The sequence below is a fragment of the Hydractinia symbiolongicarpus genome, chromosome 2 (assembly GCF_029227915.1).
Source record: "Hydractinia symbiolongicarpus strain clone_291-10 chromosome 2, HSymV2.1, whole genome shotgun sequence".
Lineage (NCBI taxonomy): Eukaryota > Metazoa > Cnidaria > Hydrozoa > Anthoathecata > Hydractiniidae > Hydractinia > Hydractinia symbiolongicarpus.
This window is the reverse complement of record NC_079876.1, coordinates 24,600,460-24,616,294: the sequence shown is the minus strand read 5'-3', so window position 1 is coordinate 24,616,294 and position 15,835 is coordinate 24,600,460. Positions and strand designations below refer to the sequence as shown.

At 36.3% G+C, this 15,835-nt stretch overlaps 4 protein-coding genes across 4 annotated transcripts; all 4 read right to left on the bottom strand.

Annotated features, from left to right (window-relative positions):
- Positions 1 to 1,084: 1,084 nt before the first annotated feature.
- Positions 1,085 to 4,000, bottom strand: LOC130630307 (epimerase family protein SDR39U1-like). Its single transcript, XM_057443759.1, has 2 exons — positions 2,815 to 4,000; positions 1,085 to 2,448 (listed from the first exon to the last, which is right to left on the bottom strand). The coding sequence occupies exons 1-2, from the start codon at positions 3,104 to 3,106 to the stop codon at positions 1,847 to 1,849; spliced, it is 894 nt and encodes a 297-aa protein (XP_057299742.1). The 5' UTR covers positions 3,107 to 4,000; the 3' UTR covers positions 1,085 to 1,846.
- A 144-nt stretch (positions 4,001 to 4,144) lies between these two features.
- Positions 4,145 to 6,741, bottom strand: LOC130630306 (target of rapamycin complex subunit lst8-like). The gene is made up of 2 exons (XM_057443758.1): positions 6,090 to 6,741; positions 4,145 to 5,311 (listed from the first exon to the last, which is right to left on the bottom strand). Exons 1-2 carry the CDS (start codon positions 6,574 to 6,576, stop codon positions 4,863 to 4,865), a joined length of 936 nt encoding a protein of 311 aa, XP_057299741.1. The 5' UTR covers positions 6,577 to 6,741; the 3' UTR covers positions 4,145 to 4,862.
- Positions 6,742 to 7,065: 324 nt separating this feature from the next.
- LOC130630308 (ribosomal RNA processing protein 36 homolog) lies at positions 7,066 to 7,943 on the bottom strand. The gene has a single exon (XM_057443760.1). The coding sequence runs from the start codon at positions 7,873 to 7,875 to the stop codon at positions 7,117 to 7,119; it is 759 nt and encodes a 252-aa protein (XP_057299743.1). The 5' UTR covers positions 7,876 to 7,943; the 3' UTR covers positions 7,066 to 7,116.
- Positions 7,944 to 9,932: 1,989 nt separating this feature from the next.
- LOC130629998 (uncharacterized) lies at positions 9,933 to 10,337 on the bottom strand. The gene has a single exon (XM_057443395.1). It carries the CDS (start codon positions 10,335 to 10,337, stop codon positions 9,933 to 9,935), a length of 405 nt encoding a protein of 134 aa, XP_057299378.1.
- Positions 10,338 to 15,835: the final 5,498 nt, after the last annotated feature.

Genomic DNA, 15,835 nt, shown 5'->3' with positions numbered 1-15,835 from the left:
ATCGGATACAATAATAGTCACGTGATTATTCCGCTGCTTCAGATTGTATCTGCCGATGTGCGTCGCAATGCGGATCACAAAAACGTTATTCTCACATGGATAAGGTCGAACTTCTAATTGGTACAATCGTGAACAGAATTAATAAAACAAAGGGTTAATTTTTCGCCATTTTTCAAACATGATCAAAAAGATTAATATATCCAATATTTTGTATGAATCGCACCCAGCCTGCGAAAGTGTACTGTAAAATTTAACAAATCTGATAATCAAAGTATGTGCCTAAACTACACAGGGACGACATTTGACCCTGTCGCAAAATATTTTGATGAAAATGCATTTTCGTAGCCAACAATTCAAAATGCGTTAAAATTACTTTTTCTTAAACAGCTTATCTAGAAACAATGGCAGTCGATGCAAAGGGCTTTTTAAAAGTAGTATGGAATTTACTTTTGTGAATTCGTAGAGTAATCTCAAAAAGTAACCTACTGCTTTGCTTAAATTAATTTTATACTATATGTACAGGAAACGAGCCAGACAAAATGTAAAATGCGGAATGCAAGCTTGCGAGATCGAGGTAAATTTGCAAACATTTATCCGTTTTCAGGTATTTATATTTTTTGTGGTTTAAACCTGTTTTTGACTATCTCTTTCCTGTTCCTGGGAATCATGTTTTCCAAACAACTGCACACTATGAGAGCTGAAAAGTTGAGCAGTGTTTAACAGTCACAAAAAAAATAATTTCTTCTGACTATAGTTTTTAAAGGAGGAAGAGTTTAAGAGAAGCAACCTCGATCCCAAGACCTTTATTGACATAACCTCATCCTCGTCAAAAAAACGCTACATGCCTGAAGTTGGAAAGCAGTGTAGTTAAAAATCCGAAAATATTTATCTATGATAAAGAAAACCACAATCGTCTTGTCAGGAAATTTTTTACATTTGCAGGTCTCTAAAAGCTTCTGGTAGGCTTTTCAGTATAAGAAATACATCTTTTTAAGTCTCAAAACAGCAATAACAGTTAAACAAAAAGGTAGAGGGGTTAATCCTAACATCTGGCCCTGTAAAAACAAGATAATTACTATGCTGGTAATGGATAAAGTTATTTTCAAAAACATCCTTCTACAACCAACAAGAGACAAATAAAGTAGAGAATAAATTAGATCATAAAAATATACTTTTACAAATGTACTTCTTGAATATTCATACAGATTTTTTATTACGCGAACAGCGATTCCTAAAAACTTTCGCGACATTTAAAAAGAACAGACGATCAATGGTAAAATTATTTTTATTCACTATACCTCACTCTGACCAAGAAAATATCAATGTATTTGGTTCATCGTTATTTTTGTTGGCCTCAGCATATGTCAGCATGCGTCTTGTCGTTACTTGAATGAGTTTTTGTTTTAACAAGAAAATAGCGTAATATTCTCGTGTGGAAAGAATAGTGTACAACTTTGGGTTTTAAACTCATGACATATGTTAGATATTATATATAAAATTAACTAAAATAAAACACTTTTTTTTTTACATTTTGCGACTTTAATTAACCCCGAAAGTATTTTCTGCAAACACTTTTTTCTCTTCGCATACATACACCAATTTTTTATTAGATAACGCAGGTTTTATGAAGAGTCTACCTGCGTTCTAAACGACGGTGAATAATTCCCAGCAAAAAGCTGGAATAACATCACGTAGTACTAAACGGTATCACGTGATGTGAAACTGCAATGTCACGTAATGTTAACCTACAACTACAATTATCACGTGAAAAAACTCCAAATACCTTCTAAAGGTAACCTACAAGTATCACGTGGTGTTAATCTACAACTAAAAGTACCACGTGATGTTAACCGACTATGTCTTGCATTGCCTTTTTAATATCTGTAAACTCAAACTTGAAACCAGACTCGATACTTCTTTTGGGTTTAATTCTCACACCTTCCAGCATAAAGCCCGCACGTTCTTCCCCTACGAGCCATTTAATGGCGAAAGAAGGTACCGAAAATACGGTAGGTCTGTTAAGAGCTTTACCGAAAGCTGATGTAAACTCCGCGGACGTGCAGTAACCAGGCGACACTCCATTTAAAGGCCCGCTTACATTGTTATTTTCTATTGCGTGGACAAATAAATTCGTGATGTCTCTTATATGAATCCATGGTAAAATTTGCGAGCCGGATCCCAGGGATCCTCCCAATGCGAGCCAAAACGGCCAATACGACTGTTCAATAAGGCCTCCATCGTTGCCAAGTACTACACCAGTTCGTACAAGCACATGACGAATTTTTTCGTGCTCTGGCAGCATGGAACTTTTCTCCCACGCCTCACATAAACCTTGCGCATATGTCTGAGGTTTTTTCATAACAAAGTCTTCATTATATTCCATGGTTTCACACCTGGGGTAGTATCCCTCGGCGTGACCAGACACCCATACGTTAGGTTTCGTACTACCTAAAAAACAGTGAATAACCTACAAAATGCTGAACGAATCAAAAAAAATCTTCCTGCACACGTCACCAATGACAAAATAAATTGTGACAAATTATTTTTGGATTGGAACGCGATAAAATGGGTAAAATATTATCTATGTATTGAAAAGCTGAATGTTAAATTTTTTCACAAAATCAATAAATTGATTTCTTAAAATAAAATGAGAAAAATAAAACCCACTATTTTTATTGTACAACAAGGCCATGAAAGGCTAAACAATCTTTTCTTTCCCTATATCTTTCCCTCGGCTCAAACAAATTGCTCGGACACTTGCGAGTTCGAGATGAAAAGAATCCACTGTAATCCACCGAAAAAACGCCAACTTACCTGTAACCATCAACTTTACTAAAAGTTCGTTCAGTTTTACACGACTTTCGTATACATCACGTTTGTAAGCTTCGTTCCAACGTCGAAATGTGTTCAAGATGTATTCTCCTGAAAGATTTACCAAAGCGTCGCAGTCTGGTAACGAACCTTCATCTTCTAGTTGCGACCACGTATATCGGCCGGTCTTGGGTTTGGTTCTAGAGATTATCTCGACGGTGTGACCACGGTTTAACAAGGCTTTGTGTAAATTACGACCGAGGAAGCCTGTTCCTCCACCAATGAGAACTTTCATTTTACTAAAAGGTAAAATACTGGCTTGTCTGTAAATATAAAGCAGTTAGGAAAATCCACTGTTTTAAAGGACAAAATTTTAACAAAAAGAATAAACGGCGGTTTTGAAAATTTTTGAAACACTAATTTTTTCTTTCTTAGACGTCAACAAAATTAAACTTCCGCAAAAACCATTAAATTTTATATTATAAGGTATTTTTAAGTCCTGCATCCCAAAACGAAATTAAAAAGGAAATTGATACTAATGATATTTCCTGATCAAAATGTTAATATACGCCGAAATTTTATTCGCTCTCTGCCAAATTTTCCTTTCGCCAATTTCTTTTCCGTTAAATTTTCTTCCTGCAAAAATCTCTTTACATTTCTTCAAGCATACGTTATAGCAAATTTAAAGCTAGTCGACTCTCTAATTAACAGGCACATTCATTGCAATCACTTTTGTCCGCTAAATAGGTGTCCGCTATTTGGAAAATCTTCGTTCTGACTTTAATTTGACAATAGGTGTAGAAGTCACGAACTAGGTAATCCATGGTCAAAAAAGCTTATTTTAGTGAGAGAGAGCGAGATCAAATGACATAGCAGTTGATTTTATTTAAACAATTTTATGACAACTATAGTAGACGCAAAAAGTAGTAGTTAGGCGCGATGCTTACGCAACAGTCTCATTAAAATCAACTGATTAAAGAGAAGTTTTCTATAGTTACTTCATTTAGTGCAGCGGAAAACTGTCTGATAATTAGAATACCCGCTAATTGCCATCTGCCATTTAAAGAGTCTTCTATGAGAATTTAATCGTGCTTGTTACTGTGTAATCACTTTTTGTCCATTAATTAGATGTTCCCTTTTGGAACGTCAGTTAATTAAAGAGTCGACCGTGTTTTTACACTAGTATAAAAAAAGCAAATTGTGATCACATTTCGGTATAGCCTTTTTTCTGTTCCGAAGAACACCTTAAAAAAAATTTAGTTTTAAAAAATTCAAAAGAGTTAGTGTTTTTCTTCAGCGAAAAGTGGCAGTCAAGCCAAACATATACACTAAATGAGTGTACCAAACTATACAGAATTTATTTTATATTTAACGAATACAAATCCAATATGATCACTACGCATGCACACGCCTGGAAAATTTACAGTATATATATGTCAAAATAGCATATGCAGTACAGTATTTAAAAATTAATATAACTGATGTCAAAAGTGTAGGTGCAACTGGTCACCCAAAATTGCCAAACACATTACAGTTGCTGCTCGATATGTGGAAACTCGGAAAGTGAAACTTCCACTAGGAACTATTTTTTCCGTCCCCTTGAGCCAAAATACACCCTCGTAACTGGAACATTTTTTTCGATTCTTAAAACAATTTTTTTTTCCACATTCGAATCACGTGGTTGGTGACACATTACAGCAAGTTTCGTTCTATGTGACTATAAAAAATAACTAAATTGAACTTGCGATGGCTTATTCCACCCTTCTGGAAACTTTGGCACCTGTATTTTTTGTCCCGAAACTGCGTTTTTTTACAAAATTATTGTTTCTGGAACATTTGCTTACTGGAACCATTTTTTCGGTCCCTTAAAACTTCCACTTATCAAGCGCAAACTGTATTGTTATAAAATCTTGAAAATTACTCAACGTCCTACACACAGCGTTTTAGCATAGGGCGGGAACTTTGCCAAATTACTTTTCCGTCACCATTTTCTTGCCATTTCGTTTCATTGATATCAACATTACATCTCTTCGTAGTTGATCACAAGTCCGTTAACTTTTAACATCCTTAAAAGCAAGACAGACTATAGCTTTTTGATGGCCAGTATATTCTCGGATTATCTCAGCCTTGTCGACATTCCACAGTCTACCATTGCTGTCCGATGAAGCTGTTATAATATAGTGCGAGTCCTCTGAGAACGAGCAGTCCCATACCCATCTCTTCGATGGGTCCGACAATGTTTTGAATAACGTAAAATCGGATGTATTCCAAAGCTTTAAAGTTCCGTCTGCTGAAGTGGTTGCAAGTAGGCTGGAATCGGGGCTAAACAAACACTTTAATCCATACTTTACATGCGCTGGAATTCTTTGTTGTGGGTAAAATATAGTCTTTTCTTCTCGCGCTCCACCAGTTAACCTCCACACATAACACATTCCCTTGTTGTTGACGGACGCCATGAACTTGCCCTCTTGATCCACTGCAACTGACTGTATGACCGCATCTATGATGACGCACATGTCTCATATTTTTATTTCGAAATGGACCCTTCCTCTACATAATTTTTTTAAAGTAAACAAATACTCTGCAGGCTAGTTGAAAACTAGGGGTCAACATGTTTTTGGGTCAGATTCCAGCACCCACAGACAAAAATCAATTTTTCATTCTCTCTTAGGGTACTATCCCTAGTTTTGAGTGACTTTAAAAATTTAAATTGTACTTCCTGCAATAAAGTTGGTTTTCTGCTCTTTAAAATAACACAAGGTTAACATAGTTGGCTCGAAAACTACATGAATTATTTGTAACCCTATGCATTAGACCCAATGCATATTAAGACCTATAAAAATAACAATTAAAAATTGTAGTTTAAGGTGATACCTGATGCCTGGACTACAGAGAGATACACTGAAAATTCAATAATCCACAAAATCTGCATTTTTTTAACAGAGGCTTCTGTGACACCTTACTTTATATATAATTCAACAATTCAGCATGCTGTAATATGTACCAATTGAAGGTAATTTCTTTCCATATTTTTTAAAGAGTTTGCAAAGATTGTGTGAAAAGCATTGTTTGAAAGGATCTACAAGCATTAGTTTTTTACTATGCTCCGTTCCCTCAAATTGACTAATTCCATCCTGCCTTTTATAGGTTTGTTTTGAAGCTAAATGAAATAATCACAGATATATACAGTTTAAATGTACCTAAAATATACCTATATTTTATGCAGAACTGAAGGATGGCATAAACCAAAAAGCTTTTACTTCTAAATAGAAATGTACCTGTTTCTGGTATAAGTTGTTCATTATGGTCTGTCTTTAAATCCCACATATTAATTGCACCACTTTGATCACCAACAATGAGTTGTGCTTGGTTTGGATGTAAAACCACAGAAGTTACTGGTGCATTGACCTGATATATCCGTTGACATTGTAAATTCCTCGAACGCATATCCCAAATCCTTACTGATTTGTCTTCACCTCCAGTAAACATCCACTTGCCATTTTCCTGAAAACCGACTGCTGTAACATTCTTTGAAACCCCATCATAATTTATGACGGGATTAGGGTTGGCTGATGGAATGTCATACATACGTATATGTTGATAGCCTGCAGCTGATAGTAATTGACGATCTGGTGTAATTTCCATTGCATTAACTTGGGAGTCAGGGTGCTGAACTGTCCTCATGCATACACCGCTGTGTGCTTGCCAAAAGCGAATAGTATGATCATAACCTGCTGTAGCTAGTAAAACTTGATCTACACCCATGGTTTTTCTATTGTGTGCGTAGCTAAAAAAAATAAAATTGCATATGTATAAAAGTTTAAGACTTAAGGATAAATCATTTGTTAATACAATTAATTTCTGCAGTTCAAATTTTGGCAGCCAATTGTGGAACTTTCAATCAATTAAAGAATAAGGTAACATTATATTACAAAGATTGTCAAAATATTTGGATATCAGGGAATTTTGAAAGAAATGTTTTCCTGCAAACCACCCAATTTTATTTCAACGAAATCCAAAATGAATCTCAAAATTAAACTTAAATTCAGCTTAACTTAATGTCTTTTAAATGCCCATCATGTTCCCACCACCCACAACAATATACTAATTTGTCTGACAATAACATACCAATATAGAGCCATACATGTTACATATAAATGCGTCACTATGGCATTAGACCACTAAGAAACAAAATTCCAATTTAAAACCAGATATATAAATCACACACAGCACAACATGATGACAACAATAATATTAATAGAGTAAGATATCAATTCATAACTTTTTTACAAAAAGTGTTTCTCATTAGCGATTAGGAAGTTTCTTTTTTTCTTTGGCTGCGTTGCGTTTCCTCTTGTTAGTTAAATATTTATTAAGCTGTCCGTTTTTCCTTAATTCGCAATACTTTTCTGCCAAGTCAAGTTTCTTTTTCTCTGACTTTTTCAAGTAATATGGCTTTTTCCCTTCTTTTGCTAAACGAAGTTCTGATTTTTTTCTCTCCCTATCTTTTTCTTTTCTCTTCTTTAAATTCAGTGTTTCTTGATCCTTTTGCTCCATCCTTTGGAGCAATTTATGGAGATCAGCTTTTTTTTCTTTGTTTCTTACTTTCTTAAGTTGCTTTTTAACAGATTGCATTTCTTCTTTTTTCATAACTTCTACAAAACCGTAAGATTTTTCAAATAATTCCTCATTTAATTTCCCAGAAAGATCATCAAATCTAGGATCTCTTTTAGCTCTTTTAATATTTGTAATAACCTTTCTCACTCTAAAGTTTTTGATCTTTGAGGACATTGAGATAGGTTCACTTTTACTTTTTTGCTCTTGTGACCCACTTTTATTCTGCTCTACTTTTTCACCCTCAATGTTCTTTTTTGGCAAAGTTCGCCAATTATCATATGTCTGAGGTTTCCACGAGCCAAACACAGCTTTGCTGTACTTTTTAAGACCTACAGTTTCCTTTAGCTTTTGTAGTTCACCAAGTGGAATATCAGCTAACTCATTTCTTAATTCTTCTTCGTTATCCTTTTCATCAAACATTTCACTACTCTGCTGAAAACTATCCATATTTTTTTTGAAAGTTTTACTGTGCACCTTACTGTTCAGCTAAAATTGAAATCATTGACTTGGTATTAAAACCGTACATAGTTCTGGCTAAGCGTGCTCCCTCCCCCTTCCCTGCAAAAGAAGTCCCCCGACACGCTTATCTTTTTGATAAGATATCCTGCAAGTAAATTAAAGATTGAAGCAAAGACGGTTTTGCCTGTTGGACAGTATTCCTTTATTTTCTGTGCGTAACGAGAATAACCCACTCCATCAATAACCTCCTCTACCTCCACCCCAACTTTAAAAGCTTCTAAGGAATACAAAAATCAAGCCCATTTTACTTTTAGATTAAGGGAGGCAGGGCTATGAAATGATTTGCAATATACAGTAGTAGCAATAGACCTTTCTTAAATGTTTACATTTTTCGCGGTAAGCCCTTCTGGCTCTAACAACTGCGTCGCCCTCAGAAAGATGCGGGCGCTTGTTTAAAAAGGTCTTTTTTAGCCCTTTTTTTTCTACAAGGCTGTTGAGGCTTTAAACTACTATCGAGTGTAGATATGGACCTTCTGATTAACATATATTAATAAAAAGTCGTAATAATAACTTCGTGCCAAGAAACAGACCGAAAAAGACCTCGCTTAACCGAGCGCCCGTATCTTTTTGCCTGCTATAACAATTGTTAAAGCTAAAAGGGCTTACCGTGACAAATGTAAACATTCAAAAGGTCTATGATGTAAGTATATGGGTCTAAATTTTAATATTACTTATCGTGTTCAGTTGAAGTCTATTAACCATATTCGTCCTAAACCTTTTTGGGCGTCTCGCATAATTCTTAGAAAAAGAGATGGTTTCAAAAAGTGCGGCAATTCAACTCGTATACAAATCTACGTTGAAAGACGAAGTCACGTGACAACAAGTCTGCACATATCCAGAAAAAGATCTTCGAAAGCAGTGAAATAAACCTACATGTAATGCACTCCGCACATCAAATTTGACTTAAACGTTTTAGGTATATTGTCCTTGAACTTAAACAGATCTTCAAGTTTGCATGTAGTGCGGGACACGAGCTTCGACTTAATTTGAGGAAAGCTGTCTGAAAGAAAATTTCATTGAACACTTTTTCAGCTTTTCCGATGAAAAACCATAAAACGGCAAAACCATGAACACTTCTAATTTGTTAACGGTTGTTTTGACGCATTTATGTTTTTCCACGGAGTTTCAAATGATTGCTTTTAAAATTTCCTCGGAATACTGATTTTTTAAAAGATTGATTTGATTGTTTCGCAATAAGCTGTGTAAATAATGATTTGTCTGAAAATATTCTCCATGCTCTTGAGAGAAGTGTTTTGACTAGATTATTATTATTATTCCGAATATTTACACAGGATAGAGCCATTTCAGTGTTTGAAACACTGTTATCAATGTGGGCCCTGTGTTCTGAATCTTCACATTAAGTATACAACGGCATTACCTACCCATTTTCCCTCACATGGCATGGGTTGACCTGTAGTTGTAGTAAAGATACTTGGTAAACATGCTCGCGCTGTGGACCGAAGCACGGACCTTGTGATTAAGAAGCGAACTCCATAACCACAAGGCCACGCGCCACAATTGTTTTTGCACTTCCGCGGAGAAATACTGTACCTGTTGGTATACAAACCAGTATGAGTAGGTTTTTAACACGTTCTGGTTTTAAAACGGTTCTTTCATTCTTTATGATAATTGCATAGCTTAATATGGTTATTAATCTTAGTTTTTATAGTCAATAAATGTTTGAACTAAAAGAATATAATATGAAATAATATAATGGTATCAAATACACACACAACTCCTCTAGCTTTGAAAGAACAAAGCTCAAAGGCCTGTTAAAGCCCATGCAATCATCATGTTTGAATAACTATTGCATTTCATAGTCATTATTTCATCAGATACCTTAAGTTCCGTAAAGTAAGGGGACCAGACCCGTCAACTTTAATGATGTATTGATCATTATCTTTGACTTCAACCACTTTGACGGTTCTGTTCCACTTTTTAGGGAAACGGCCATGTTGGCTTTCTATCCGGCAGTTGTCGCCAACTTAGAGTGGTGGAAGGTTTCTTGTCTTCGCTGACAGCGCCTTTGTTTGCCGTGCAAACCGTGCTCTCAATGTGTCTTTACGATTTTTCCATAAGTCGGTCCAGACAGGTCTTACTTTTTCGTTAGTGAAAATTTGTGATTTAGGCTTCACTGGGAAACAGTCTCTGAGGGGTTTTCCAAATATTCCTTCAGCTGGTGAGATGCCGTTTCCCGGGTCAGGTGTGTTGCTGTAAAATTGCCTTGGTGAAGCATACGTGTTGATTTCTCCATTAAGTGAAACGTTATCCGAGAGTAGTCTTTTCATTGATTTTACAACCATTTCGGCGCGTCCGTTTGACCGAGGGTTGTACGAGGACGATAGTCGATGCTTCACTTCCCATCTGTCTAGGAAAGTTTTGGTTTCCATCGATTTGGACTGAGGACTCGTTACTGTTGAATTCTTCTGGTACGCAGAATGTCCCAATGTTACTTTTGAGTGCGTTGACAAGACCAGATGATCCGGCGTTCGTACCTCATGAGTTGACTTTCAATACTTCTGGCCAATTACTGAATCAATCAACAGTAATGAGGTATTTGCTTCCGCCTTGTTGACAAAAGTCTGCTGCAATGGCTTCAAATGGATAGGATGGTATGAATGGGTTGGCAGGTGGGAGGTTTGGTTGGCTAGGGGTCATCCTCCAGCAGCTGGTGCATCTCTCTCGAGTGGCGTTAATGGCATCAGTTGGAAGCTTCCTTCACATTTTGCCACGTAACTGCTTGGATTTTGTTCATTGATGAGCTGATGGAGGCGATGATCTCTTTTTCCATTTCACCATCTGATGTGCTGCTGTAGATGTAATATCTCGTAAAAAGGAACTCATGAAAACGTGTCTTATATCAACAAAATATTTTCTGTACTGCCGAAGCACCTAAAAAGTATACATCTACATCACATTCGTCACACGTGGCTTTAAGAGTCACGTGTTAAAAATACATAAATAATTAACAGTAGATGCTGTCAATTTGATCCAACAGGCACTTGTGTTGGTCCGGAGTTAACGTGGACATGGCTGGTTGCGCAATGTAGTATCAGGAGCGGTGATGCTTATTCCGGGGATGTTAAATATCTTGATTCGTCATGCTAACGTTTTTTGACGCAGACAAAGAATTCTGCTGTTCGATATTTTGTCAAGCGAACGATCACCAAAGATTCTGACCAAAGGCTTGTGGTCAGTTGTGGCAGCCAAATCGTTGCAGCCAAGAGTGAAAGATTTTGCGCTTGCAAGGACCCAGGCTATCGCCAGTGCCTATCCTTCGATGGGTGCATAACGTTGTTCAGCCGACCTCAAGAAATGTGAGCCAGCCAGGGTGATTCGCCATCCTTGTTCACAACAGTCTGGCGTTGGAAATTCACAATCGCCTTATTCTAACACTTTACTTAATTGTTTCTACAAGTTCAGTTTTTAATATTTTAAGGCAACGTCTAATTCTTCACTCCTTTCAAAGCGCGTCTTTGAGCTAAGAAAAGGTTTGAAAGGTGGTGGTCGAGGAAAGGATATGATCGATTCCAAGTATTTGTTGAGAGGTTTAACATCGTCCTTGGTGATCTGAAAATCAGCAAAATCGATATCTTTCTGTGCGAACTGAAACTTTTAGGGGTTCAGAACAATGCCTTTACGTCCAACAAGTTTAAAAAAGTCAATCATTCGTAGTATTGTTCGAGGTTGTCGTCCCAAAGTGCGGTACACACTTAGTTGTCCTGGGAACTGCAGCGATTATACGGTCGCAAAGATGTGTATAACTATCAGCGCTTGCCATATAGGCCTATGGGCAACGCGGTATCGATATCGCCTAAATTCTGTCATAAAGGTCAGCAAGTGGCGATCTTCCACATTCCGCACTGAATGGTAACCGTTCCATGCATCAGTGACTGATCGATACGTACTGTGTAGAATGGCTTGTGCTTGGTTGAATGGTGGCGCTGTGTGGTGGGTGTCACGTAGGCAATGGTGGTTTAGGGACTGGAAGTCGACAACACGTCTCGAGCTTCCGTCCGGCTTCCTCTCCCAAAACACTCTGTGGTACCACGTGTTGAGTGTTTTGGGCTCCACCTTTTTAATGACCCCCAAAGCGATGCCTGCATGCAATTGCTTCTTGACATCGTCTCTCCAATAGATGGGGATAGATGCAGGAGTATGGATGGTGGTTGGCGTTGCTTCTGGGGCAAATGTTAATCTTTATAGGTGGTCCAGTCATCATCGGGAGTGGCTGATGTGGACATTGAATGAAAGTTGACACGGAGTAACGTTCCAGCAGCCATTGCTTTATTTTATCGTTATACTCATCATCAGCTGGAAATGTTAGTTTCTCAGGACGAGCAGGAGGTTACTCTCTCTCTCTCTAAACATTTGCATTCTTGCTCTGGATGTTGATTGTCGGTCTGTGCCACATCATCAGTCGATCGTAGTTAAGTTAGTGAGTCAGTCACTGAAGCCGTAGCACCGTAGAAAAATCCGACGATATTATTTTCAGTTGTTCTATGGTGTGCCGGCTAAGGTAGAAGAGGTCAGTTGTGTTCAATGCGTAAATCATGTCTCCAGTCTCGACCCTTTTGCCACCCTTGTCAACTCCCTATAGTCGAGCAAACACAGCGCCAAGGATGTTTATTCCCTCATTGTTGGCTGCATACATCTTCTTCTTCACTGATAGTAGGTCAGTGTCCTTAAATCCGCAGGAGCGAAATCTTTTCAGCCCCATCGATGACGATTAGGCTCCTGTCTGTGATGGCGAAAACATTAGTTGGCTTGACAATAGGACATAACAGAATGACATGTTCGTAGTCATGTTTGTTTGTGGTCAATTTAAGCACAGGTTGTTTTCGTGATTCCTTGACCATCCAGCCGCACGTTCCATCAAAAATGTGGTGCTGAGGTGTGGTGACAGGGGTCAGATCGGACTTTAAAAGTCGTGACGTTACGGCAATCAGATAAAAGATCGGTCGAAGAAGAAGGAGAAGAAAAAGACCACCCGTTTTAATAAGATCTCAGTTAGATTAATCATTTAGGTTACCTCCCACGAAAAATAAAGTTAATTGCATATGAAAGAACTTGAAAGTTTGTCTAGGAATTAAAATATTTTTTTTAAATTCTTGCTTGGTTGTTTAGAATTTGGACAAAGAAGATTTACTAATTATGCATGATGTCATGGGTATGCTCTTCAAGGGGATTAAGTTAACATATTTGACAAGCCATATAGAGTTAAAAATGTTTTCTGACTGCTCACTTTGACGCGTTTAAAAAACATTTTACATAAAGCTTAATATTTAGTTACCATATTATACTTAATGCTAACAATGGCGTCATAATTTCGCATAATTAGCGCAAGTTTTAAGACAAATATCTCATGGATAAAGATTTTTCAAAAAAATAAAAAGATTTCTAGAGAACTTTCAAAGACCTTTCATATGCCCTGGCAACGAGGTTGGACTTTATTATATTTTAAGTTTTATAAGAGTTTGACTGTAATAATCAACTGTAGTGAGCCATTTCACTGCAGTTAATCTGTATTGTCATTTCATCAAAAAACGTTGAAGGTTTTGCTACTAATAGGGGAAGTTCACTCACTGCATAAACTTAAAAAATGCAAGATTCCATAATTTTTGATGCTGAATTTAAATATGTTTGTCATTTTTGTTGAACATGATCAAAAAATGTCAAGTATGTTAACCCGGATCCGAGAATAACCCATAAATTTAGCATTAGAACCTGTCCTTCTTAGTTTTGAAGTTAAAAATAAGACAATTTGTTGCACAGAAACTAGATTGCCCAGCTCTTCTCATACAATTCCTAACGTGTCACCCACCTGGAAAATAATAACTATGGAATATGTCGTTTATAAATATTTGGTTAAGTGAATCTGTCTCAGGTACCTTATGAATTTTAATGGCAACAAACTTCCAAAACATTTTCTTAATTAGAGGCTTTTTGCCAATATTAAACAATCAAACTAAGCCAGATCAATAGGGTAAAGTAAGTAATATTATGACAATTTTGCTTTCATTTGAGAAAAAAGTTTCTTTGATGCTGTGTCTTTTTCTTCGCTCCCATGTCTAAATCTTGCTTTTAAGGTGAACGCCAAATTTACATCTCATTATCCTTGAAGATTCAAAAATGCCAAGTATATCTGGGCATTTTTGTGTCACATGACCAGCCTGTTCAAAGGTCATTGTTGACCACTCCGTAATAACGCCTCAGGGGCCACCAACACCCTTGGGACGACATTCAGATATTGGCACAAAAAAAAAGTGATTTGTTCAGTATTGTTTACAACTTTATCAATCCTAGTAGTATATGCGTGCAATTATCAAATAAACTATTGTACATATTTTATATTAGATGGTTATGACAACCCTTTACTATGCTGTTGTAACTTGCGTAATGGCCACCTATTGTGTTTACGTTGTAAAAAAAAAGAAAAAGATTTGAAGAAAAATTAACATTTCCGCTAACTGGAATGGACAAGTTCAGGAGTTGATTTTTTAATGATTATAACTGCTAGAGGGCGTTAAAACACAGAGAAAAAAACAGTTAAATAAAAAAGGCAAATTTATAAAGGCACGAAATATTTTGCAGACACTGTGTGTATATGCATTTGTAAATGAACTATAAATTTTTTGATGAAGTCAAGATGAATGAGAGTGAAGGTGATGAAGAAATACTGATGGTTACTTTATACTTACCTGGTTTTTTTAGAAGATTAGGCATTGGAGTAACACCTTTTTTAAAAAGCAACGTTTTCGGTCGAGCCTCGCTGTTTCTTTACTTTGCAAGACTTTTAGCTTTGTTCGTGGCTTAAGTTGTTGCTTAAGTATCCTATGTAAAGTAACCAATTATTTCCAACCTCTTTCCCAAGACTTCTTTCACTCGCGCTTATAACGGACTTTTTCTCTCTTGTTAAGAGTCTGGTATAATTGTAAAGAAAGTATTATTTCCCAATGTGGAACCTTAATGTAAACAAAAAACTGAAGCGGTTTAAACACTCACACTAAGGCAACAGATAAATAAATTTCTTGAAAAAAATAAATTAAAACCATCAAAAAATCCGTAGAGACGGATACAGCAAATATTGATCGATACGGCGCCCTAATTAAAGTTGCTGTTACACCTTCGCGGAACTCTTGTTGCATTTTAAGGGTGCGAGTGAGAAAGCTACAGAAATCCATGGTTAATTTGTCGCTATTGTTCTTTATTAAAGTTTAATGCTGGCTTTAGTTGCTTAAAATTTCCTGTACATTATTTCATAAAAAAACATGCATTTATGATACTTTATAGAAAATAAAGTTTGTATTTACGTATATGTACGCATATTTGTGTCCTTTCGCGCTTTGAAATGTCATGCAGCGCAACAACAAAAAAGAAGCATCGAGGGCTTTTAACTTTTCACGACAAACTAATAATTTTTGTTATGTGGACCTGTAACGAAACAGTCGAATCAATCGTCGTCGATGGATTGGAAACTTAGGTCTGATTTCTATACCTATACTATATCTTATGTAACCAATGTAACCAACTTCATCACCACGTAGTGTAAACAAAAAGAAATTTTTTAAAAATTTTGTTTGGTTGATTAATAAGTTTTATATACATATTCGTATCACGCTTGAATAATTATTTATTTTTTATTATTAAAGAAAATTTAAGAAAAGTTTTAAAAACACATGTTAAAATTTTATTTTAATTTATAAAGTTGCACGAAGCTTTTCGTAAAAGTTTTATCACTTGAAAATGTAACTCAGTTACGAAAAGCTTCGTGCTACTTTATAAATTAAAAATAAAATTTTAACATGTGTTTTTAAAACTTTTCTTATTTATTTGTTGGCTGATTTATCATAATAAAGAATATTTATACAGGCATAAAACTTCAGCT

What these genes read in the sequence shown, in the direction of transcription:
- LOC130630307 (XM_057443759.1), bottom strand. Translation starts at nt 3,106, where the DNA reads ATGAAAGTTCTCATTGGTGGAGGAACAGGCTTCCTCGGTCGTAATTTA. An exon ending in AGTAAAGTTGATGGTTACAG is followed by an intron (nt 2,449 to 2,814) that starts GTAAGTTGGCGT and finishes ACTGTTTTTTAG; the next exon opens with GTAGTACGAAACCTAACGTA.
- LOC130630306 (XM_057443758.1), bottom strand. Translation starts at nt 6,576, where the DNA reads ATGGGTGTAGATCAAGTTTTACTAGCTACAGCAGGTTATGATCATACT. An exon ending in ACAACTTATACCAGAAACAG is followed by an intron (nt 5,312 to 6,089) that starts GTACATTTCTAT and finishes GCGTCATCATAG; the next exon opens with ATGCGGTCATACAGTCAGTT.
- LOC130630308 (XM_057443760.1), bottom strand. Translation starts at nt 7,875, where the DNA reads ATGGATAGTTTTCAGCAGAGTAGTGAAATGTTTGATGAAAAGGATAAC.
- LOC130629998 (XM_057443395.1), bottom strand. Translation starts at nt 10,337, where the DNA reads ATGGAAACCAAAACTTTCCTAGACAGATGGGAAGTGAAGCATCGACTA.